A 22,202-nucleotide genomic window follows, 5' to 3' on the forward strand; every position below is an offset into this window, starting at 1 on the left:
ATAGCCCCGCCTGCCTTGGACCCTGAGTACATACTCAAATCCTGGTGCTGCTGTGGCTTCACTGCTATTGTTACTCGAGCTAGCTTTGACAAACTAGCTCAGGTATGCCTACAGTGGCTGCAAACATACCTCCCTATTGCAGTGTAGACACATACCCTAAGTACCATTTTCAAAAATAATATGTAAATACATTTAAAAATCTGGGCCTTTTGTCACTTACGAGGCTAAGTCCCACTGACTTTTGAAAACAGGACTTAGACGCTTTGAAAATTGTACCCATTATCTATATTTAATCCACAGACCACCACTGTGAGGTAAGGAAGTATTCCTGTTTGGGGTGGGGGGGAACTGAAGCACAGAGAGGTTAAGGAACAAGCTGTGTCTGACTACAGCATGGATGCACAAGGGGAGGGGGAGACAAGGAATCTTTCCCAACATTGTATATGTTGTGGCTGGGTAAAATTACGGTCTCCCGTAAGCACAGAGACTGTATTCTCCTAAAACCTCTGTCAGCAGAAACACCCCAGAAAGGGAGACGAACGTGGACAGGAGGCAGCATTACATCCACACCTCCAAAGGCCAATGGAACTGTCTGGCCAGAGAGAGCAGAGAATGCTGAACCATCTGGAGGGATGGTGAATTTTCATGTGAATGGTAAATGGCACATCCCTGATAGAAAGACCACTCCCTGCCAACTTTGAAATCCCTGCTTCAAAGCATGGGGGTCACTAGAGCATTTCAGAGGAAGGATCTCAATAATTTTTTAACATAGGCTAAACAATGGATGAGTCCCTAGCCTCTTTCTCTGATTCCTCTCTGGCTGAAGTTAAAAGGAAAAAGAAAAAAAAAAAAGCCAGAGGAAGACACCTGGCATGTAAAAATTTAAGCCCAAACAGTTAAAGTTTGTCAAAACAGGGTCTCGTAATAGGAAATGTCAAGCAACCTAAATGATAGGTGGTGCAACTAGCCCCACCTATAATAAAAAAAACTCGGACACTGTGTAACATCATGAGAATGAAACTAAACATTGAACCTACTTGTCTGGCAACAGGACAAATAAGGAAGGTCTTTAACTATCACAACAAACATAATGTTCATTTATTTGAACTAGTGTTTGATTGTTTATAGAATGCCACTGATGCACTTGAGAGAAAACAAACGTGGTCCCTGCTGTGAAAAACTTGCAATCTAAAGGCCTCTGCCAACTCCCACCAACCAAAGTCAATGGTAAAACTCCCACTGACTTCAAAGAGAGCAGGATCAGTCCCTAAATTAGCCTAAATTATGTTGGTTTACACATAACATGACCCCATGAGCTGTAGTCAGTTGAACTCTGCACAACTGAACTAAGCAATAAATCATGGGGGGAAGGTGTCATTTATTTTTAAACTATTTAATCAATTCTAGTAGTAATAATGAGTAACAGTACATGCAAATTTCACTGTGCACATCATTCAAACATTTACTGTTGGTGCCCACTCAAATGTCTGGCACTTATGTTATATAAGTGAAATGTCTGTGAATGCAAAAAAATACACAAAGTTATTATGACATATATGGAACCCATGCAGTCATTAATTGATCAGGGGTCACAAAATATAACTTCATTATACTTCTATTTCCCTGGCCACACCCAATCAGACTCCTCAACCTGAAAGACAGATAAAGTTTGTAGTAAAACCGAGAAGACATCAGACAGATTTATCCTCTTCTGAGCTTGCTGCCTCCCTGAGGCACAAACACCTCAGTCTCACTTTCAATAACTCACTCCTCACAATAAAGTCCATATTGAAAATTATTTGTGTTTCAGAAATGGGCTTGAGCTGCCATGTTTGGAAGGGACCTGGTTCTAAATTGTCCCCAAAGTTCAGAAGTGGTGAGATCTAGGGTTTTAATTTGGCCCACTTTACAGGTAGGGCCGGCCAGCCAGCATGCTTGGGACTGGATCCATAGCCAAACTGCTCCACAGTTCAGGATATCTAGATCCAAGATTCCGGTTTGGGTCACACCTCTGCTTTGTTTGTACAGCTTTTTCCCATGATCATGAAGCCTCTGTATGGATATTTTCTTAACACTCTTTTGTTCCACTGTCTAGAGCAGGGGTAGGCAACCTATGGCATGCGTGCCAAAAGCGGCACGCAAGCTGATTTTCAGTGGCACTCACACTGCCCGGGTCCTGGCCACCAGTCCGGGGGGCTCTGCATTTTAATTTAATTTTAAATGAAGCTTCTTACACATTTTAAAAACCTTATTTACTTTACATACAATAATAGTTTAGTTATATATTATAGACTTATAGAAAGAGATTTTCTAAAAACATTAAAATGTATTACTGGCACACAAAATCTTAAATTAGAGTGAATAAATGAAGACTTGGCACACCACTTCTGAAAGGTTGCCAACCCCTGGTCTAGAGGGTAAAAACAGATTAGTTCTCTTGTACTGAATCACATCCAGTTGTGACTGAGGCTCTGCCGGGCCTATAAACAGGCCTCCTTTATCAGCCAGTGTCAACAAGTTCATTGTGAATCAGAGAAAAGCAACAGAGTTTACCAAGCTGTTCTGTGAAGAAGCTCAGCAATATACTCTGTAGAATCCTGCCATTAGTTACCTCCAAGAGAAAAACACATGGCTAAATACGTGGATTGTTTGATTCAGTCATATGCTTTTGAATTTGTAGCCACAAGCAAATGGCCCAGATGCTTTCGCAGATGACCTTGGTGGCAGGTTATGAAGCTGAAGAGCATAGGGCCTGTTCATATCAGGAACCACAAAGACAAGAAGTCAGGATAAGGCAGTGAAGCTACAGGAATAATTCCTAGAGACTGGTGCTTGGATTTTATGATCTGCAAGTGAACACTGGGTTAAATGGTTTAGGACTTGGTTACCTGAGCGACCCACCACTCTCCCCCTCCAATACCACCTTCAGTGGCAGTCAGTAAGGACAGGCAACTAAATCCCCCTTGATTTAAACTGGCGGGGGCTGCTGCACAGTATTTTCCATGGGGGTCCTTGAAAGTGGAATTGCCCTCCCTTTTTGGTCTACCAGAGCCTGGATTTGTCAACATTCAGGGCATGCAGCAAAGCCCACCTTTTGATAAGGGCTGAAGTTTGTGGGTGGCTAGATGGGTGGGTCTCTATTATTATATTTTGGGTGACCTTGTGGGTGGCTTCAATCAGGCAGCTGTCTGTGTATTTTTTAAAAATTTGTTGTATTTTCTGAGCATCTAGAGTAGGGGTTGGCAACCTTTCAGAAGTGGTGTGCCAAGTCTTCATTTATTCACTCTAATTTAAGATTTCGCGTGCCAGTAATACATTTAAATGTTTTTAGAAGGTCTCTTTCTATAAGTCCATAATATATAACTAAACTATTGTTGTATGTAAAGTAAATAAGGTTTTTAAAATGTTTAAGAAGGTTCATTTAAAATTAAATTAAAATGCAGAGCTCCCTGGACCAGTGTCCAGGATCCGGGCAGTGTAAGTGCCACTGAAAATCAGCTTGCGCACCGCCTTTGGCATGGGTGCCATAGGATGCCTACCCCTGATCTAGAGCCATGGGATAAGTGCTGTCAAGAAATATACACCCCTACCCTGATATAACGTTGTCCTCGGGAGCCAAAAAATCTTACTGCGTTATATCGAACTTGCTTTGATCCGCTGGAGTGCGCAGTCCCGCCCCCCCGGAGCGCCGCTTTACCGCATTATATCCGAATTCGTGTTATATCGGGTCGTGTTATATCGGGGTAGAGGTGTACCTCCACCAATACTTTAGGATTCCCGCCCACACCACCTCCCATAGATACAGTGGCCATGTCATAATGCTTGCTCCCCTTTCCTTTCCCTCAAATCACAATGTGACCTGACAGGAGGGGCTGTTTGCAGTCAGGGCACTCCTCCTCCTCCCAGGTGTATCAGACAGTCAGTTAGCACCCATGTGTCACTACTGCTCAGTACTGTGTGGGAAGACGCCCCAACAGCAGGGACTGCATTTCAGTTTCATCCTCCCCTGCTGGGAGGCAGATGTAAGGTTACAGACAGAGACAAAGACAAAGAACTGGAGACTTGGGTTAACATTTCACATAAGGTGAAAGTGGGTAAGGGAGCATCACTAATGGTTTGAGCAAGCAAAAGAGTCAAGAATTCTGGAATCTGTGAGCATTCTGCTAATGACATGCTGTGTGAATTTAGACAAGTCACTTAAGGTTATGTCTATACTTTGAGCTGGAGGTGTAAATTCCAGCTCAGGGACACATGACTGGGCTAATGACTGAGCTAGTGCACTAAAAATAGAGCATAGTTGTGGTGGTGTGAGGGATAGCAACCCTGAGTACTTGCCTAACAACTTGGATGTTTATGTACTTGGGGCAGCTAGCCCCTCCCGCTGCCAGGGCTACACTCTATTATTAGCATGCTAGCTTGATCAGAGCTAGCAGGGGCATGTCAACTTGAGCTGGAAATTGCACCATCCATCTTGAAGCGCAGATGTATGCTTAATCTCTGTGGGCTTCAGTTTTCCCCCCTGTAATGTCTGTAAAGCACACTGAGATCCTCAGATGGACGGTACCAGAGAAGAAGAATTGTCACTGAACTTCATCCCCTGACCTGAAGGGTCATGCAGGCAGCACAGTGGGATTTTCCTAGCAAGCACATAATTATTTGTGTTTAGGGTCAGGCTGATAGTATGGCTTTTTCCAGGGATGCTGCTATTGACATGAGATTAGTCTTTCATTCTGATGTTTCTTTTTATTCCCCCTACTCTTCGCTTCTAGTCTCTCCTCCAAAGTAAACTCTCCAAGCCTCATTTGTTGTTAGGGTGATGTCTCTCCAGGTTTGTACTCTGTGGTGGATTCCTTATTGAGCTAAAAAGTGATCCAAAAGGTGAGAAGCACCTGGTTCAATGCTTTCCTTCCTTCCTGCCAAATGAGAACAGATGTTCTCAGAAAGGACCAAGTCTGAAGCATCATGGAACTTCTCTTGTAGGGAAAAAGTACATGCAGGAACCTGACCAGTGAGGCAGCTACAGGAACAAGTCAGTGTTTTAAACAGTGTTTATGCAAAGAATTGCATTAGCCAAGGGCATGGGAACCAGAAAGGGTAATTCACTATAAACAGAAAATAAACTATATGGTCAAATTTCACTGCCCAAGCTGGGTGAAGGGCAGAAAGTGAACAAATGGTAATAGTGGTAAAAAGTAAATTAGATTTTGCAGATTACTTGAATGTTAATAATTAAAGGTATAACTATAAAAATACAGGGCAGAACAGGTTTTTTAAGTTATATGATTTACCTTGATAGCGTCCCTTTAAATGTTAAATCAGGTCTTAGTCCCTGTCCACACTAGTTGAAAGATGTAGCCACAAGTTGTTGCATGGCATACTTTTAGCTTGTAATGTATACACAGTGCCCTATGTCCACACACAACTGCCATACCTGGTATGTGTATGAGCTCTGGTTGCAACACATGCAATGAGATCTTTGTCTCAGGTCTTGATGAACCAGTGCAATTTACAACATTGTGGATAGGAAGTCACAAGGGCTGGAGCTACAGTGATTCAGCTGGTCCCTCTGATATTACACAATACAATGCCTTACATTTGGAAGTTACCCAAAAAGTACCTGTTCTCAGAAACAGTGTAGTGCATTATGGGAAAGCTTAGGCAAGAGTCCCAGAATGCACCGACAAAACCATGGTTGGAAGGCATATTTGCATGTGGCTACACCAAAATGGTTTTGTCAAAAACAGTGTTTCTTTGTGAGACACATTAAACCACTGTTAGGATGAGTAAGACAACCAGCCATTTCATGCAACTGATGCCCCTTTGAACCTTCCAAAAGGACAATGGTTTATCCACTGTACCATGTAACGCCAATGTCTCCCAGCCCCCAAAATATACCTTTCCTTTAAGTTTATCCACTCAGACACAGTACTCTCTACTCACCTGAGTTTTTGTCAGGCAGTCGGTTTATCCTCCATACAATGGAATTAAAGGCATGCTCATATTTGGCAGTTCCCAAAGTTACTCTCATTACCGGCTCAGAACCAGACACGCTGGTTGATCCAAAACTGGCACCCTTGTTCACCTTGGCTTTCAAAGACTTTTCTCCCAGGACACTTTCTCTGCGGAAGTTTTTCACCCATTCATTTGGCACTGGGTAGCGGACCATCACATTTTCACAGGGGACCTGAGTTAGAGGGTCACGGTTGGAGGAGAACCCAGTGGACATCATCAGCCAGCTCTGGACCTCCACTTCAGCACCTTTGACAGTGGCTGCTGTTCTCAGAGTGAAAGGCAAAGTCTTCTCAGCAAACACAGTCCTGAACCGCATCAGCTCGAATCGGCAGGCATCCAAGGGATTAAACTGGATAACGTGGGAGCTGTTAAACATTTCCTCGTCCACACATGAATGAAACTGGCAGTTATACAACTTAATCCACTTAGTGGTAGTGGTGGGCATAATATCCTGCCGTGCAACGATTTCATTCCCTTTTATAAGGATGTCATTAAGGCCCAGTCTGCATTCTGAAAGGCCAGAAAGGAAGCTGAGAACATGTATATGTGTCAGCACGCTATGCTGGAGAATCCTATTGTCTCCTTTGGCCAAGATGCCATGAAACTCATCCTTGACATCAACAGTGATTTCTTCCTCTTGATAGTTTAATCCTACTGTGCTCAGATCTGCTGATGAGGCTGGCAAGTCCATTAGTATATCCTGAACTGCGCTGATAAAACTAAGGAAGTCTTCATAATCAGTAGTGCCTAGCTTTATCACTTGTTCCCTTTCTGCTGCGTGGCTGATTGCTGGTTTAGGCTGATACTTCTTTTTCTCCTTGTAGATGGTGCGGTCTATACGCACGCTGTGTATCCTTCCATTCTCATCATAGTTTTGGAGCTTGGGCTCTGAAATCTCATGACTGATCTCAAGTTTGAATTCCTTGAAGGGCTTCTCTAGTCCCTTCTCATAAAAAAGCTGTAGATACCCGCTTGCAGTCAGCTTGACGTAGATTGGCCCCCAATGCCTAGATGACATGATGTTTTTTTTCTCTGGTATCCTGAGCATCATTGGCCAGCCGTCCTTGGGCTGAGATGGGGCCAAGTTCAACAATGTGCCATCCACTTCAAATGGCATCAGGGGGTCATCATCAGGTAGAGTTGTGCTGCTCAGGTGATCTGGATCCCCAATCTGGAGCTGCTTGAGCTGCTCGACAGCATCTGTGTGGGTTAAGTTTTTGCTTGACTCATCAAAGCTGATGGTGTCAGGTTCTTGGTAGAGGATAATAAGGGAGTCTCTTTGGCTTTGGCCTGGAGCACTGGAGAGAGAGGAGCTGTGGGAACGCCTATCTCGTTCCTCTAAGAATGAGCTGAACGGGTTGATGGGTGAGGGTTGGACATCCCTCAGAGACTCATCCAGGAAGGGATTAGTAGCACTCCAGGGGGGTGTTCCAACAGAAGGCAGCCTACTTAAGGAGGAAAGATCTAGCTTTTGAACTTTAGTGAGGTCCACCAATGTGCTCTTGGGGCGCTCCCTCTTCTTAAAGGATGCAGCAAGATTACAGTTCACATCTGCAGTCTGCGTTGCTATTGGCGGGGTGTCTGGTTTCAAGGGAGAAAGGTTCTGGAGGGAAGCAGAGCTGACTTCATTGTCATCGAAAGTCACCCAGCTGGGGAAACGAGCTGTGGTTGGGGTTGGAGAGTGCCCATTCATGGGGGTGCTGTTCAGCTGCCAGTTGACAGCCTCCATATCTACCTCTTCATCTTCCTGGAAAGACGAGGAATTGTCTTTAAAGAGAGAGAAAGAGAGAAAATGGAAATTTCAGTCCATTAGTCTGAAGCCAACTAGTTCTTTTCTCTAAAGGAGAAACTTTGTGGGCACCGTAGTTTGCATGTACAAAATGGGCTAATTCGCATGCTGTGCAAGGGAACTGGTCAAACAACTTGGCTGAAAGACCAAAGAGTCTGATAAGAGTTACCGAGGGACCCGGTGCCAGTCACCTCCAAAGGGACAGAGAGACAAAGGTAGAAAGAAGCAGCAGGAGACAAATGAAGAAAATAGGAATGATAGCAGGGATTGTACCTTCCTCCTCTCTCCCAAACAAAACAAAACCTAAAAAGAGAAAACAAACACCTACCATATTGCAGTCATTTTTTCTGTCATTTTTTTTCTTTGTAGCTTTCTTCTTTACTCCCTCTCTCTCCTTTCATTCCTTCTCTCTCCTTTTTCCTCTTTTGTTCCTTCTCTTCCTCATTTCTCTCTTGTTCCTTCTCTTTCTGTTCTTTCCCTTCTGCTCCCTCTCCCCCATGTGCTTTTAGGTTGTTGAATCCAATGGGAAGAGGGAGTAAAAGTGGTGGAAGGTCTTTTTTCTGCCACTCCCACTCCATCTCCATGTGCTTCGGCTGCTTTATTGCTGTTAGCATTAAAGCACATGGGGAAAGAGCATAAGCACTGGAAAAGGTGCCTGAATGACATTCATTGCACAGGAGACATTCAACAAGGCTGTTTACTTGGCCTGCCCTGTGGAGAATTATCAGTCAGCCCTAAGATGTCTGTGAAGTGCTTCTCAGGGAAGCTATGAACTAATGATGTAGGAATAGTTAAAGAAAGGCATAATTTAGGCCTGTATTGTGCAATCTTTCCCCACATTCTCTTAGTCTGACACACCATTCTTGGCCTGTAACAGCTTCTATTTTTCTAGACCTGAGCTCCCCATACACAGCTCTGTCAATGCACTTTAGTCCTGACCTGCACTACCCCCTGCTATTCCAGTCCTGGATGTTTCCCAAATAGATGCTCCCAGTGGTGGTGAACTGTGTGGTGGTGTTTATATAAAGAACATACACAACAGGGAATGTTCTGAGGGCAGAAGCATTTAATCTCCATTGGGTTGGAGAGCAGGATCACAGAAGCTGCTCCCAAAGATGGGCATCCTGTCTGGAATTATAATCTGCTGCTGCACCATACTTAACATACAGAAATGTCAACATCCTTACCTCTTAAATTTGCATCAAAATGCAGATTATGCACTTTGCAAAACTCATTGCTCTGAAGTGCAAGAAAAGAGACTGTAAAAACCACACTTAGGTGCTGCCTATGTTTGCACTCTGGGCAACTTCTGTGTCACATCTGCTTACTGCACAGACAAAAGCAAGCATTTAAAGTGCTGTCATCCCCTTGAAAGAGAGAGCTTGATTCCCATCTGCCTCACCCATATCAGCAAAATCTGAGAGCTAAATTTAGATTCCAACTGTTGACCTTGGTTTTAGTTCTGGCTGTGTGACTATGTGACCCTGGGTCACTTCACATTTCTGGGCCTCCCTTACGCCATCGGTACAAAGGGATAATGACACTTACCCAACCTTGTAAAATAAAATACCTTGAGATCTACATATGGAACACGTTATAGCATTATCATCATGATCACTGGTGATTGTGTATGAAGAAGAAAGAATCCAACTAGCTTTTCAGATCCCAGTTTAATAATAAAATAATAATAATAATAATGATACAATGTTTTTCTTCCGTATATCTTGAAGTGCTTTATAAAAGAAAGAGTCACTATCTCAGTTTATCAGGAGATTTCCTCCTCACCCTGCACATTCAACCAGGTCTTAGTCTTAGCTTTGCACATAAGATGGAACTCTTACACAAATCCTAACCACAGTTCCTGCTCCTGGGAGGGGTGGCAGATCCTGGATGCTCCCTCAATAAGCTTCCTCCCCAGGTCTATACATGGATTTTGGGGGAAAGAGTGACTTTCACTTCCACACCCTTCCCCCAAACCAGCTCCAAAGCATTTTTTTTTAAATTACCAAGTACAAAACTGACCTCTGTGGGAACTGGCCTTCTGCTCTCTAGTCCCCAGTCCCACACTGCTAAACCTCTCTATAAATAGCTTCTCTCCTCAGTGGCCAGCCAGCAAGCATATAGCTGCTTGGAGAAAGAGCAAGGGGGGTATAAAGATGTAGTGAAGAGGCTTACAATTTTTCAGTAATCTTGGACATAGAATTTCTTGCTTCTTTTATGACTGGTGACATTTACACTCAAACAGGGTCTTTGTTTCTTATGAGCTCACCTGGTCCTGAGACTTATTTCCCATCTAAGGTCATAATCCATCATTTGTGGTATCACAGCCTTGCAGAATCCAACTGTGATGCCACAGAGGATTAGGACTTCAGGTGGGTGGCGAGTGGCAGATGAACAGAGATCCTGATTTCATATGAAAGAAATACAGGCAGCACTCCCACTAAAAAGAACATCTGTCAGAGTTTTCCCACAGGGTATAAGCAGGACTTTTTAAAAACAAAGCTGCTTTTGTGATATAGGAGCCTAAAAATGCAGCCAAAATTATTTTAAAAAAATGGTAGTTTTATAACTTTAAGTGACTTGATTATTTTATTTTAGGAGGAAACCAGAGCAAATTAGTATTTGATTCCGGTCCTCTGTAAAGAGATCACATCATGGAGCTGGGAGGCAATAGGCCGTCTTTATCCTACTCTGAAATCAAATTAAATACAGTGTTCAGTTGCTAAACTGGAGGGAGTTCAGAGAAGAAGAATAAATATTGTTTAAGGGCTGGAAGAATTACACTGATGAGGACAGCTAAACAGGCGTAGCTTGGCTAATAAGGACTAAAGGGTTGGGGAATATTGTCACTGTCTACAAATATTTGAAGAATGTAAACATGGGCCAGGGAGAGAAATTATTTAGCTTGGGCTCTATGGTTATAACTAAGTGGAGGGGGATAATATTAAGAAAAAGATAAGGTAGGATAAATATCAGGAAAAGCTTTCTGAGAACTGGATGTGCTAGTCTGTAGAATAGACTCCCAAGGGAAGTGGTGTGGAAGCTCCCATACATGGGCCATTTACAATTACGGCCTGAGAACCTCCCCACTGCGGCCCGTGGAGGAGAGACGCAGACGCCCCCCCCCCCCCCCCCCGCAGCTCCCGTTGGCTGGGGGAGAGGGATAGAGATACCATCACTAGTCACAGGGCAGAGTCAGCCATGGAGGCAGCATCATTAGTTGCCAGGCAGAGTCAGCCTTGGCGGTAGCGTCACTTTTTTCCACAATGAATATAAACAAGTCAAAATACCGAACACAACTATCTGATGCACACCTTTCTGCAATCCTGAAGGTTTCAACTGCTCAGTCACTGAGGCCAAACATCCACAAACTGACAGAACTGAAGCTTTGCCAGGTGTCTGGCAAACACTAAAAACTCTCTGGCAAGCAAAGAATTGTATAAAGTTGTATGACAGTTTTATTATTTCTAAGAAATTCAAAATAAAAAAATACAATATAAATGTTTTCTTTTCTGAACACTATCTTCAGTGATATTATTGGCCCGCTGGGAGGATTTGAGGTCTGGCACTGGCCTAAGGTAAATTGAGTTTGAGACCCCTGAACTAGAGTCACTTGATCAGGGGTCGGCAACCTTTCAGAATTAGTGTGCCAAGTCTTCATTTATTGATTCTAATTTAAGGTTTCGCGTGCCAGTAATACATTTTAATGTTTTTAGAAGGTCTCTTTCTATAAGTCTATAATATATAACGAAACTATTATTGTATGTAAAGTAAATAAGGTTTTTAAAATGTTTAAGCAGCTTCATTTAAAATTAAATTAAAATGCAGAGACCCCACGGACCGGTGGCCAGGACCCAGGCAGTGTGAGTGAGACTGAAAATCAGCTTGCCTACTCCTGCACTAGACCAATATATTGTGGGGTTGTCTCCATTTCTAATGTAGATGAATTTATGAATCAGTGTGACCATTGTTTTAAAACACGGAGGGAATTTTTTCATTCCAAGTTACAAAACATCAGCATTTCTAAATTGAAAGTGAGAGAGACCCTTCAATACAGTGACACTTTGAGAGGTGTGGCTAAAAGAGTATCCTATTCGCTGAACAGATAAGAGCAGCACTTTACCATCCTGCAGGAATAGCTGGATTTGATTTAAGCACATTAATATTTCCACTGCACAAAATATATCAAGACTTGCTGACAGAGAGCAGAAGACCTGACAGAGAATGAATCCAAAATGAGAAGTGTTAGTTCTGCACTAAAGATAATAAAAAGCAGTCAAAATAAAGCAATCAAGCCCCTTTGTCTCTCTTGCTTAATGTGCTTTGTTTCTGAAAAGCAAATGACTTTTATAGGTATATCGTTAGCCAAAATTAAAATGTCTTTTAACTGCTTGAATTCCCTTGCCAGAAGGCATCATGCCATAGCTCCAGCCCAGTTGCCAAATATTGCCAGATATATCCAGGTAGAACATCCTTGCCATGCCACTAAAAATCTGGGCAGTCTAGGGGAAAGTCTCTACTGTGCTATTAAATGTCCAGGTAGAGGGCCCTTGCTGTATTGCTGCACCTTCCATGAGTTTCTTACTATTGCACTGACTCTACAAGGTCAGCAAATAGCAACAGCAAAATGCTTCACATTTCAGCATAAAATAAGAATGGTAATAAAAAATAAAACAGGTGGCAAATGGAACGTCTTGTTGTGTCCCCCAAGCCTCTTATAATTCACTATATGGGAATGGAGTCATTGATTTGCTTTATTGCTTCATTTAATTTTTCTCTATTTAATTTTTTTTTGGTCTGAACTCTCTTTTAGAGTATCATGTTACCTCTACCTGGGAAAAATAGCTGCCAGGCAGCTGCCTGAGGAATTGATGCCTTGTAAACTCTTAACAGATTTGGTAGTATTAGTGTCACATAGGTAGGAAGAAGCTCTTGAAGGCATTAAATCCTTTGAAATGAAGAGAGCTCTGAATAGAATTATTGCTCTGGAAAATGGACTCAATGTAAAAGCGTGGATTTTCATTGCATATAATAAACAACTTAAGTGCCAGTACCATACACAAGGGAACTATACACTGCTTTGGAAAACCTGGATGGCAATATAGGCTTCTCATGAATGCCTTGAACACTGGTGCTGGGTTTGGAGATCACTTAGGCTTAGTCTACAGTAGAAAAGGTTTCCCGGTATTATGCCAGTTCCTCAAGCAAAATAAGCTACACTGGGAAAAGCACTTTTTTTGTGTTTTTTTGCTGCTATAACTATGCCTACTTTAGGGCTTTTGTCAGTATAGAAATGTTGTAAAACAAACAAACAAAAATCACACGCTTAACTGACGTTATTACATTGAGAAAAAAATCCAGTGTAGATCTGGCCTTAGTGAATCAACCCAGTACTGAGGAAGCCATTTACAAAGGTGATATTGCTTATAGGTAAATAAAAGCTGACAGGAAAAGAAAAAAGCACAGATAAAGAGGAGCTGGGTGAAATCTAGCATTAGATTGTTGGGCATTTGTTTGAGTTTGGCCTAAGAAGATACGAATTTCCATATTTGGGTCAGACTGACAGTGGCCAGTATCAGAGCTTCAGTGAGAGCGTACAGAACAGGGCAGTCGGAATGAGCCACGCCTGTCTTCCCCTTCCAGCTTCTGGCAGTGAAGAGGTTTAGGGTCGCTCTGAGCATGGGACTGACATCCCTGACCATCGTGGCTAATAGCTATTGATGGACTCCATGAACTTATCTAGTTCTTTTTTGAATCCTGTTATACTTTTGGCAATCACATCTCATGGTAATGAGTTCCAAAGGTTAATTGGGTATTGTGTGGAAAAAGTGCTTCCTCTTGTTTGTATTAAACCTGCTGCCTATTCATTTCATTGGGTGACCCCTGGTTTTTGTATTGTGGAAAAGGGTACACAACAATTCTCAATTCATTTTTTTCCACACTATTCATGATTTTATAGACATCTATCATTCATATCCCTCCTTAATCGTCTCTTTTCTAAGCAGAAGAGTCCTAATCTTCTTTAGTCTCTCCTTGTATGGAATTTGTTCCATATCAATGATCATCTTTGTTGCCCTTCTCTGAACCTTTTCCAGTTCCACTATATCATTTTTGAGATGGGGCAACCAGAAGTGGACACAGTATTAAAGGCGTGGATGCACCATGGATTTATATAGTGGCATTATGATATTTTCTGGCAGGGATTATCTTTTCATGTGCTGCACGTGGAGTCTATAGATGGTTATTTCCCTGGGTATCCTTTTTGAGATCAAAGTCCCATGTACTAAGATGATCAGTGAGCATGCCCGGCTATTCACTCCAGTAGGTGATCTGGAAGTTCTGTAAACTTCCAAATGGAGGCAACACAGATTAGTGCCAGAAGTGCCCAACCTGTGTGCTGCAAGCAATTTTGTACAGAAGACCCAACCCCCTGAGGAGCAGAGCTCCCTCTATGTTCATTGACATCACTGGTCAAGGTGCCAACAAAGTCAGCAAAAGCTACAACCCACCCTTCAGAGTCCTGTGGGTTTTTTATAAGTTCATGGAAAGCTACTGTGCAGTTGACAGTCCTGTTTCAGTAGTCTTTTAACTCAATGTTATTTAAAAACAAGGCAACCTTGAAAAATCTCAGTATATGTTATGCCTTTACAGTTTTGAAACAAATCATTTCTTAAACAGTCTAGGAACACATCAACACAAATCTAGTTCCCAAAACAAAATTTGAACCAGGTTTCCTGCATGGATTGGTTAAGTGGTTTTAAGCCATTCCCCAAAACTCCTGGGTGATAATCAATAGGCCTTAAATCTCTTAGGGCTGGTCTACACTAGGCGTTTATGTCGAAGTTAGCGCCGTTACATCGAATTAACCCTGCACCCGTCCACACCGCGAAGCTATTTAGTTCGACATAGAGGTCTCTTTAATTCGACTTCTGTACTCCTCCCCGACGAGGGGAGTAGCGCTAAATTCAACATGGCCATGTCGAATTAGGCTAGGTGTGGATGGAAATCGACGCTAATAGCTCCGGGAGCTATCCCAGAGTGCACCACTCTGTTGACGCTCTGGACAGCAGTTCGAGCTCGGATGCTCTGACCAGCCACACAGGAAAAGCCCCGGGAAAATTTGAATTCCTTTTCCTGTCTGGGCAGTTTGAATCTCGTTTCCTGTCTGGACATCATGGCGAGCTCAGCAGCACTGGCAACGATGCAGAGCTCTCCAGCAGTGATGGCCGTGCAATCTCAGAATAGAAAGAGGGCCCCAGCATGGACTGATTGGGAAGTCTTGGATCTGATTACTGTGTGGGGCGATGAGTCCGTGCTTTCCGAGCTGTGATCCAAAAGACGGAATGCAAAGATTTACGAGAAGATCTCTAAAGACATGTCAGAGAGAGGATACAGCCGGGATGCAACGCAGTGCCGCGTGAAAATCAAGGAGCTGAGACAAGGCTACCAGAAGACCAAAGAGGCAAACGGACGCTCCGGATCCCATCCCCAGACATCCCGTTTCTACGAGGCACTGCATTCCATCCTAGGTGCGGCCGCCACCACTACCCCACCACTGACCGTGGACTCTGAGGATGGGATATTGTCCACGGCCGGTTCCTCGGACATGTTAGCGGACGGGGAAGATGAGGAAGGAGATGAGGAGGACGAGGCAGTCGACAGCGCTTACAACGCTGATTTCCCCGACAGCCAGGATCTCTTCATCACCCTTACAGAGATCCCCTACCAACCGTCCCCAGCCGTTAACCTGGACACAGAATCTGGGGAAGGATCAGCCAGTAAGTGTTTTAAACATCTAAACATTTATTTTTAACAGAACAGGAATATTAGGAATAACAACAATGGGTTTCTCATGATTAGTTTGCCCTAAGCGCTTAACGTTTCAGTCCTGGGCAGTGCAACTATTGAAAAAAAATCTAACAATGTCCGGTTTAGCATGATTGTTCTGCCCAAGCCGCTCTACTGTTTAGTCCCTGCCAGTGCAGCTACAGTAAAATGCGGTCTATATGTCCGGGGATAGAGCAGAAATCCTCCTGGGACATCTCGAGGAAGCTCTCCTGGAGGTAATTGGAAAGCCGTTGCATCAGGTTCCTGGGGAGAGCGGCCTTATTGGGTCCTCCGTAGTATGAAACGTTTCCGCACCACGAGACAATCAAGTACTCAGGGATCATTGCCCTGCAGAGCAGGGCGGCATACGGCCCTGGTCTTTGGAGGCTTTCTCGAAGCATTCTTTCTTTCTCACTGTCTGAGATCCTCATCAGGGTGATGTCGCTCATGGTGACCTGCTTTGAATTAGGTAGGGGAATGTTAGTGTTGGGACTGCTTGCCCGTTCCTTTACAGAACTGTAACCGCTGCTTTGCAGCCATGCGGTGGAGCCGGGAGAGGGGCAGCATACAGGGATCTTTCCCGGGGACAGCCGCGAGGGGGTGGGACAGGGGCAGAGTTCCTGCTTGCCGGATTGCTGGCAGCAGGGACTGGCATTGCTTTCAATGTGAAAGGAGGCCAGTGCTACTATTAAAGTTTTAAGCTGCCACAAGTCTACGGCTTACCATGTCTGCCTGCTACACAAATTCCGGTGTCCTGCCCCGCTTCTCAGATCTGCAGTGCAAGACCCCAGGCACTGAATGCGAAGGCCGAGAATTCGACCTTGTCCTGAGTGCGCATGTGATAGGTGCTGTGCATGGTCTTGTTCACAGAGAAAGACTATGTTCTTTGTTCACAACTACATTTATCTTTCTGAGGAATTCACTCCCTTTTTCCCATTCCCACAGCCACATCTGCGACTGTCTCACAACCTAGCCTGGCATCACACTCCCAGAGGCTAGCGCAGATTAGGCGTAGGAAGAAGAGGACACGGGAGGACATGTTCTCGGAACTTATGGGCTGCTCCCGAGCCCAGGCAGCACAGCAGACCCAGTGGCGGGAGAACTTGTCCCAAATGCACCAAGCACACATGGAACGGGAGGAGAGGTGGCGGCAGGAAGACCAGCAGGTGACTCAAACGCTGCTTGGACTAATGAGGGAGCAAACGGACACGCTCCAGCGCCTTGTGGATGTTCTGCAGGAACAGAGGCAGGAGGACAGAGCCCCGCTGCAGTCTATCTGTAACCGCCCTCCCCCGCCACCAAGTCCCATACCCCCCTCACCCAAAGTGCAAAGAAGGAGGGGCGGCAGAGTCCGTGCAAACTCTCACTCCACCCCTGCAGACAGCTCTAGTAGTAGAAGGCTCTCATTCCCCAAAATTTGACAAGTTCTTTCCTTCCCGCCTCACACAAGCCCCCGTCCAAGTTTCACCTCCCAGTTTCATGTGTAGTTGCTAATAAAAAATACGTTTCTGTTAATTACTGTTTCCATCATGTTCTTTTGGAGGAGGGGGGGGAAGGGGGTTGGTAATTGGACAGGACAGTCACCTTTAGCAGGGTACATAGGCGGGGGCAGGTCCAGCAGCAGGGCACATACACAGTGCAGTCACTAGTTACCCTGGTCAGTCTGGGAGGTGGTTTTCATGTTCTGTGGTGGGGGGTGGGTTGCTCTGTGACTTTGTGGCGGGGGAGGGCAGTTACAGATCTTATGCGGCGGTCCTTATCCTGGATCACAGAGCCACGCAGCAGGGGATCTGTAACCGTCCTCCCCCTGCCACAAAGTCACATAGCCCCCCCATACACACAGTCCCGATCAGGAGGGGTGACAGGCTCCGTTGAAACAACCAGTCCACCACAGCGGAGCCTGTCAATCAAGGAGTTTAGAAGCGTCATTTGCGTCACTACACTACACCCGCTCCCCACCACAGTCTGCGTCCCAGGTTTAAAACATTCCCGCAAAAACAGTAATAAAGAAAACGGTGTTCATTAACAAAGTAGAAGTGATTTTATTTCTAAACGTGTGTTGGAAGGGGGTTAAGAGGGTATGTAACTGGAGAGGATAGTCAACATTAACTGGGTAAAGAAACGGGGCCAGGTTCAGCTTCTCTGTACACAAACTTAAAAGTCACAGGTTATCCTGCTCACTCAGGAACCTAGCTTTCAAAGCCTCCCGGATGCACAGCGCGTCCCGCTGGGCTCTTCTAATCACCCGGCTGTATGGCTGGGCGTAATCAGAAGCCAGGCTATTTGCCTCAACCTCCCACCCAGCCATAAAGGTCTCCCCCTTGCTCTCACAGAGATTGTGGAGCACACAGCAAGCTGCTATAACAATGGGGATATTGGTTTCGCTGAGATCACAGCGAGTCAGTAAGCTTCTCCATCTCCCCTTGAGACGGCCAAAAGCACACTCCACCACCATTCTGCACTTGCTCAGCCGGTAGTTGAAGAGTTCTTTTTCACTGTCCAGGGCGCCAGTATAGGGCTTCATGAGCCAGGGCATTAGCGGGTAGGCTGGGTCCCCGAGGATGACTATAGGCATCTCCACATCCCCAAGAGTTATTTTGTGGTCCGGGAAGTAAATACCTTCCTGCAGCCGTCTAAACAGACCAGAGTTCCTGAAAACACGAGCGTCATGAACCTTGCCCGGCCATCCGACGTAGATGTTCGTAAAACGTCCCCTGTGGTCCACCAGTGCTTGCAGCACCATGGAAAAGTAGCCCTTTCTGTTAATGTACTGGCTGGCCTGGTGGTCCGGTGCCAGGATAGGGATGTGAGTTCCATCTATGGCCCCACCGCAGTTTGGGAATCCCATCGCTGCGAAGCCATCTATGATCACCTCCACGTTTCCCAGGGTCACTACCTTTGACAGCAGTACATCAACGATTGCCTTGGCTACTTGCATCACAACAACCCCCACGGTAGATTTGCCCACGCCAAAGTGGTTCGCGACTGACCGGTAGCTGTCTGGCGTTGCAAGCTTCCAGAGGGCTATGGCCACTTGCTTCTGGACAGTCAGGGCTGCTCGCATCCGGGTGTCATTGCGCTTCAGGGCAGGGGACAGCAACTCACAAAGTTCAAGGAAAGTTCCCTTCTGCATGCGAAAGTTTCGCAGCCACTGGGATTCATCCCAGACCTACAGCACTATGCGGTCCCACCAGTCAGTGCTTGTTTCCCGGGCCCAGAATCGCCGTTCCACAACATCCACATGACCCATTGCCACCGTGATGTCCTCGGCGCTGGGTCCCGTGCTTTCTGACAGGTCTGTGCTACTCTCAGACTTCAGGCCCTCACCGCGGTGCCGTAGCCTCCTCGCCTGACTTATCTGCATCTGCCTCTGGGAAAGGTGGATGATAAGCTGCGAGGCGTTGAGAACGGCCACAACTGCAGCGATGGTCACAGCGTGCTCCATGCTCGCAGTGCTGTGGCGTCCGCGCTCTCACTGACTAGAAAAGTGCGCGAACTGATTTCCCGCCAGCGCTTTCAGGGAGGGAGGGCGGGAGTGATGGACGGATGACGACAGTTACCCAAAAGCACCCTCGACACATTTTTTTACCCAGAAGGCATTGGCAGCTCCACCCAGAATTCCAATGGGCAGCGGGGACTGTGGGATAGCTGCCCACAGTGCACCGCTTCCAATGTCGACGCTTTCCCCGTTAGTGTGGACTCACAAAGTCGAATTACTGTCCTTAGTGTGGACACACACGTTCGAATTTGCAATATCGATTCCAAAAATTCGATTTAAGTAAAATCGAACTACTCTCGTAGTGTAGACATACCCTTAGTTTCTTAGAAGTAGGTGAGGTCAGCATTGTCACAACAGGAGAGCCACGGAGCAGCAGCAGGTCTGTGCTGTGATGGCTATTGTAGTTCTGGAGTTGGAGCAGGCCTAGTACTTCTACTCTGGGTAAATGATTGGCGGGGCGTCTCGGCAGCATCTGAAATGCTGTCCCTCCCCCCATGCCCTGTCCTGTATAGTGGAACCACACCAGTTCTGGTGCGTCAGGGAACTTCTAAGCCACGTAAGGGTTGAGGCAGAATTGCCCCTTATAAAATAGTCATGTGGATACAGGATTTGCTATTCTTGGGGGTTTAGGGCTGCTGCAATCTAGCAATGGCCCAAAGTTTAATTGTATTTGGTCTCCAGTTTAGAGTCTACTGTGCTGGGTGATGTCTTACATTTAAAATTAAATGAAGCAAACCTCGAGGAAGTTAGTGCTCAATTTACTGAATGCAAATGAAATTAATCTGTTATGAAATTCACCTGTATTTGAAACAGGGCTGATGTTAATCTGGAAAAGCCATTTAGGCAATTTTACTTCTATCGAGAATTGTCATGATTAATTCACATTAATCCACATATTGGAACCATACTTAAGTAGTCATTAGCCCACTGCAGGGAATGGACTCTTCAGTATTTCAGATTAAGATTGGTGCAGGTTTGGTATGAAATTCCACTGTGCTTAACCAGGCCACTAATGTAGGTGCCTAAATTTGGGCACCCAAGTTAGAACAATTTAGTTTCAGGTCTAGGAAAGGTATTCCGAGTGTCACAGCTACAGACCTGAAGAAGAGCTCCGTGTGGACCAACAGAAGTTGGTCCAATGAAAGATATTACCTCACCTACCTTCTCTCTCTTACCTATGGGATAGGCAGCCAGAACATTTATAGAAATAATAATGTAGTATATGTCTAAAATAATCTTCCTGATGCGGAGTGTTCTTCATATTGCAGAGGGACTCAGGTTCAGATGGAAGTCACTTTGACTCAGTCATGCAAGGCATAGAGCTACTTTTGTTCTTTGTCTCTGTCTGCTCAGATGTTCAGGTATAATGGGTGTCAAAGCCTATAGAATGCAGGCCATGGTGTTTGTTTGATTTTCCCAACATACTCTAGCCCAGTGGTCCCCAACCTTTTTCGTCTGGACGAGCCACGGAAGACTGTGGCGGCGGACAAGCATCTGCCAAAATGCCACCGACAAGCGGCAACATCAATAGGCGTCACTGTTGAAATGTTGCCGCCGAGCTGCGGCAGCCAGAGGCATCGCCACAGAAATGCCACTGAAAATCGGTGGCATTTCTGCGGCAACGCCTCTGGATGACGCTGCTCGGCGGCAGCATTTTGGCGGATGCTTGTCCGCTGGCCAGTACGCGGGCGCACTTAGACGCCCCGGCGGGCACCGCATTGGGGACCCCTGCTCTAGCCAGTCCCAAATTTGGTCTTGATCTTCTTACCTAACATAGTGTCTGCTAGTTTCTGCAACCAGAAAAGAGAAGGGAAGTGCTTCCCAACAACTAGACCTTATCTCTGATTCAGAATTACAGCTTGACCTTATCTTCAATAGACCAACATCAGACTGCCCTAGGGAGTTGTCACAGCTGCAGGCCTGAAACAACATTACAACTAACCAACCACCCACATATGATAGTAACAGAGATTCTTTCCTTGTCCTCCTCTTCTTCCTTTCTGGTGCTTGTGTTTTGTCTGTGTTCTGCTGGGGATACTGATTTAACAAAATCAAAGGTTTGTCAATGAGCAGAACACAGTTTGATTACAACCCGGTGAATATTTCCATGGTTAAAGAAAAGGTTTCAGAACGCAAGGCTGGTTTTGTAATTTACAGTTTTCCTGCACATCTAAGTTTAATAACGATGACTATTTTCATTATGTTGTGCTTATTGAGAAGGTAAGCCGTCCGCCAGGATAAAGAACTCTAAATTCAGCAATAACCATGGAGTGCACAAAGTAGCATCTCAATAACCCATAAACCATGATATTCACCTTGCCCCCATGTTGATCCTCATCTCAAGTTGCTTCTGGGAGCATGCTCTGGGCATAAGGGTAATGGGCTGGATGCAGGAATTAATAGACAAAGCTCTATGACCTGTGCTATGCAAGAGGTCAGATGAGGTCCTTACTGGCCTTAAAAAAATGACATTTATAAGATACAAAATCCAGCAAACTAGAACCCTAAAAGAGATTTTTATATTTAGCAAATTTACTTTCCAAATACATTTCATAATGCATTTTGTACAAATGTATGGAAGTTGCACTAATGTTTTCAACATGGATTATAGTGAAACAGAAACATCCAACCAAGCCAAAAAAAACCCAACCCACCAAATTAAAATAATTTATTTCTTGGTCAATGACTAATCAACCAATGCAAATGATGCAGCAAAGACACACAAACTACTTTGAAATATAATTCTGAAGAACAGTCTGTCCGAGACTGCAGCAAAAGATCAAGATACATGGCAAGGAGAGTTTCAAATAAACCCTTTAATCAAATTTACTATTTTAGTTACATATTCCAAATGAAACTGGGCGTTTGTCTACTAGTGCATTAGTCCGCACCACAGAGGTGTAAATTCTAGCGTGCACTAGCGTGTCACCCATATTGGCCCATATTGATGCTGGTGGCATGCACTAAAAGCTTCCCATTTCAAACAGTACTACATTAAAACACACACTGGAGAGCTTGTAGTGTGCACCAGCAGGGTCCACATGGGGCAGTTAGTGCACGGTAGAATTTATATCC

General features: G+C 44.9%; 2 protein-coding genes across 6 annotated transcripts in view; one reads left to right on the plus strand and one right to left on the minus strand.

The window, feature by feature from the left end:
• STON2 (stonin 2) overlaps positions 1-22,202 on the minus strand; it is a 113,391-nt gene that overhangs the window by 11,596 nt on the left and 79,593 nt on the right. For all 5 annotated transcript variants that reach the window (XR_010600713.1, XM_005311157.5, XM_005311159.5 and 2 more), the window contains one exon: positions 5,941-7,779. Coding sequence is in view for 4 of the 5 variants with exons in the window: in XM_005311157.5 (XP_005311214.2) it covers positions 5,941-7,779 (1,839 nt within the window). In the remaining variant the exon portion in view is untranslated. The remainder of the gene's footprint in view (positions 1-5,940; positions 7,780-22,202) is intronic.
• On the plus strand, positions 15,140-17,143 carry LOC135983177 (uncharacterized). The gene is made up of 2 exons (XM_065593472.1): positions 15,140-15,579; positions 16,574-17,143. Exons 1-2 carry the CDS (start codon positions 15,177-15,179, stop codon positions 17,047-17,049), a joined length of 879 nt encoding a protein of 292 aa, XP_065449544.1. The 5' UTR covers positions 15,140-15,176; the 3' UTR covers positions 17,050-17,143.

This window comes from Chrysemys picta, chromosome 4 (assembly GCF_011386835.1).
Source record: "Chrysemys picta bellii isolate R12L10 chromosome 4, ASM1138683v2, whole genome shotgun sequence".
In the NCBI taxonomy this organism is placed as follows: domain Eukaryota; kingdom Metazoa; phylum Chordata; order Testudines; family Emydidae; genus Chrysemys; species Chrysemys picta.